Source organism: Plectropomus leopardus, unplaced genomic scaffold, assembly GCF_008729295.1.
Source record: "Plectropomus leopardus isolate mb unplaced genomic scaffold, YSFRI_Pleo_2.0 unplaced_scaffold1173, whole genome shotgun sequence".
NCBI classification, from domain to species: Eukaryota; Metazoa; Chordata; class Actinopteri; order Perciformes; family Serranidae; genus Plectropomus; species Plectropomus leopardus.
Genome location: NW_024612427.1, coordinates 1 through 1,789, shown reverse-complemented (window position 1 = coordinate 1,789; position 1,789 = coordinate 1). Strand labels below are relative to the sequence as shown.

At 33.8% G+C, this 1,789-nt stretch overlaps 1 protein-coding gene across 1 annotated transcript; it reads right to left on the bottom strand.

The window, feature by feature from the left end:
* Positions 1-6: 6 nt before the first annotated feature.
* LOC121963571 (H-2 class II histocompatibility antigen, E-Q beta chain-like) lies at positions 7-1,345 on the bottom strand (the record flags this gene model as incomplete). Its single annotated transcript, XM_042513852.1, has 2 exons — positions 7-13; positions 1,027-1,345. Coding segments are annotated over 2 exons (326 nt in total), but the record flags the coding sequence as incomplete, so codon positions are not given.
* Between the last annotated feature and the right edge of the window lie 444 nt (positions 1,346-1,789).

Genomic DNA, 1,789 nt, shown 5'->3' with positions numbered 1-1,789 from the left:
ACGTACGGCTCAGCTGGAGGAGACATTATTGTTCTTATTATTACTATTATTACAAAATGTGGAATAACAGAATATTTTTGGCTCTGATGGTTGAGGGCAGATTTGATTTGATAATTTAAAAGATGTTAAAAAACATCAATGTTAAACATTTTAATAAAAGGAGACGAGAGGCAGAGAAATACAGAAAACACAGAAAACCCTCGAGTGAGGTTCTCCATGAAACTATCAATCAGTGCACACAGTCTTTTAACATTATTAAGAAAAAACAATCATAAAATTGTTTAAAAATATATGTACATACAGGCCATAATAACAAGTATTAATAAGAAAAGACAGGCAGACGAGTGCAAAGAAGGTTATGTAAAGAAAAAGAAAAGAAGAAAAACACATCAAAGCATCAATTTGGGCTGTTATTGTTGAAGGATATTTTTCAGAGATTTTTTAATAAGAAAGGGGAAAGTCTAAAGTTTTTCATTTCATTCCATTTCATTTCGCAGGAACATTTTGGGAGAACCAACTATAATCTAATAAAAAAATCATATTTAAGTTTTCAATAATAATAATACTAATAATATAATGAAACAATTATAACCCTGACACAGAGAGCTGTATTAACCATAATAACAGACGTCATTATAGGGTTATGTTTTATTTATTTTTATTTTTAAAATAATGGCAGCTTTTTAATGCAGATTGTTAAATTATTTGTACAAACCTTTCAGATTGAAGTAACATAATATTTAGTGTAAGATAAAGCATGCATACATTTTTATTTGAATTCATTTAAAACCCCCGCAGTGTAAAATATTCGGAAGCAAACTGGTTAAAAATGATGTCACCGCCTCATTTCCTCTTTAAACGGTTAATTGTTCAGTGGAGCTGATTCATTAATCAATAATGTGTTGATGAGTTAGTCAATAATGTGATGATTCATTAATCAATAATGTGTTGATGACTTAATCAATAATGTGACGATGAGTTAATCAATAATGTGTTGATGTCGATGTTACAGAAACAGTAACTCACCTGGTTTAGCCAGAACAGTCTGGTAGTTTAGCCCGACGTTGTTCAGGCAGTACCTGTCCTTCTCTGCTCTCTCCTGAGCCAGGTATGAAGGATCGTTGTTCCAGTTCTTTGCGTACATCAGTCCAGGCTCAGTGTATCCGACAAACTTCCCCACACTGCTGCTGAACCTCACATCCTCCACTTTGTTGAAATAATAAGAGCGGATGTACTCGATGTCCTTTGATTTAGTGCCGTTAAACACACAACGACCCACCACATATTCCAAAAATCCATCTGAAGAAGAAAAACAGATCAACTCTGTGAGAAAATACAGTTTAAACTACAGGAACACTATTGATCACTGATCAGTGTATTGATTACTCATCAGTGTACTGATCACAGTATTGATGAGTGTATTGATCAGTGATCAGAGTATTGATCAGTGTATTGATCAGAGTAGTGATGAGTGTATTGATGAGAGTATTGATGAATGATGAGTGTATTGATCAGTGATCAGTGTATTGATGAGTGATCAGTGTATTGATGAGTGTATTGATCAGTGATGAGTGTATTGATGAGTGTATTGATCAGAGTATTGATGAGTGTGTTGATCAGAGTATTGATGAGTGTATTGATCAGAGTATTGATGAGTGTGTTGATCAGAGTATTGATGAGTGTGTTGATGAGTGATGAGTGTATTGATGAGTGATGAGTGTATTGATCAGTGATGAGTGTGTTGATCAGAGTATTGATGAGTGTGTTGATCAGAGTATTGATGAGTGTA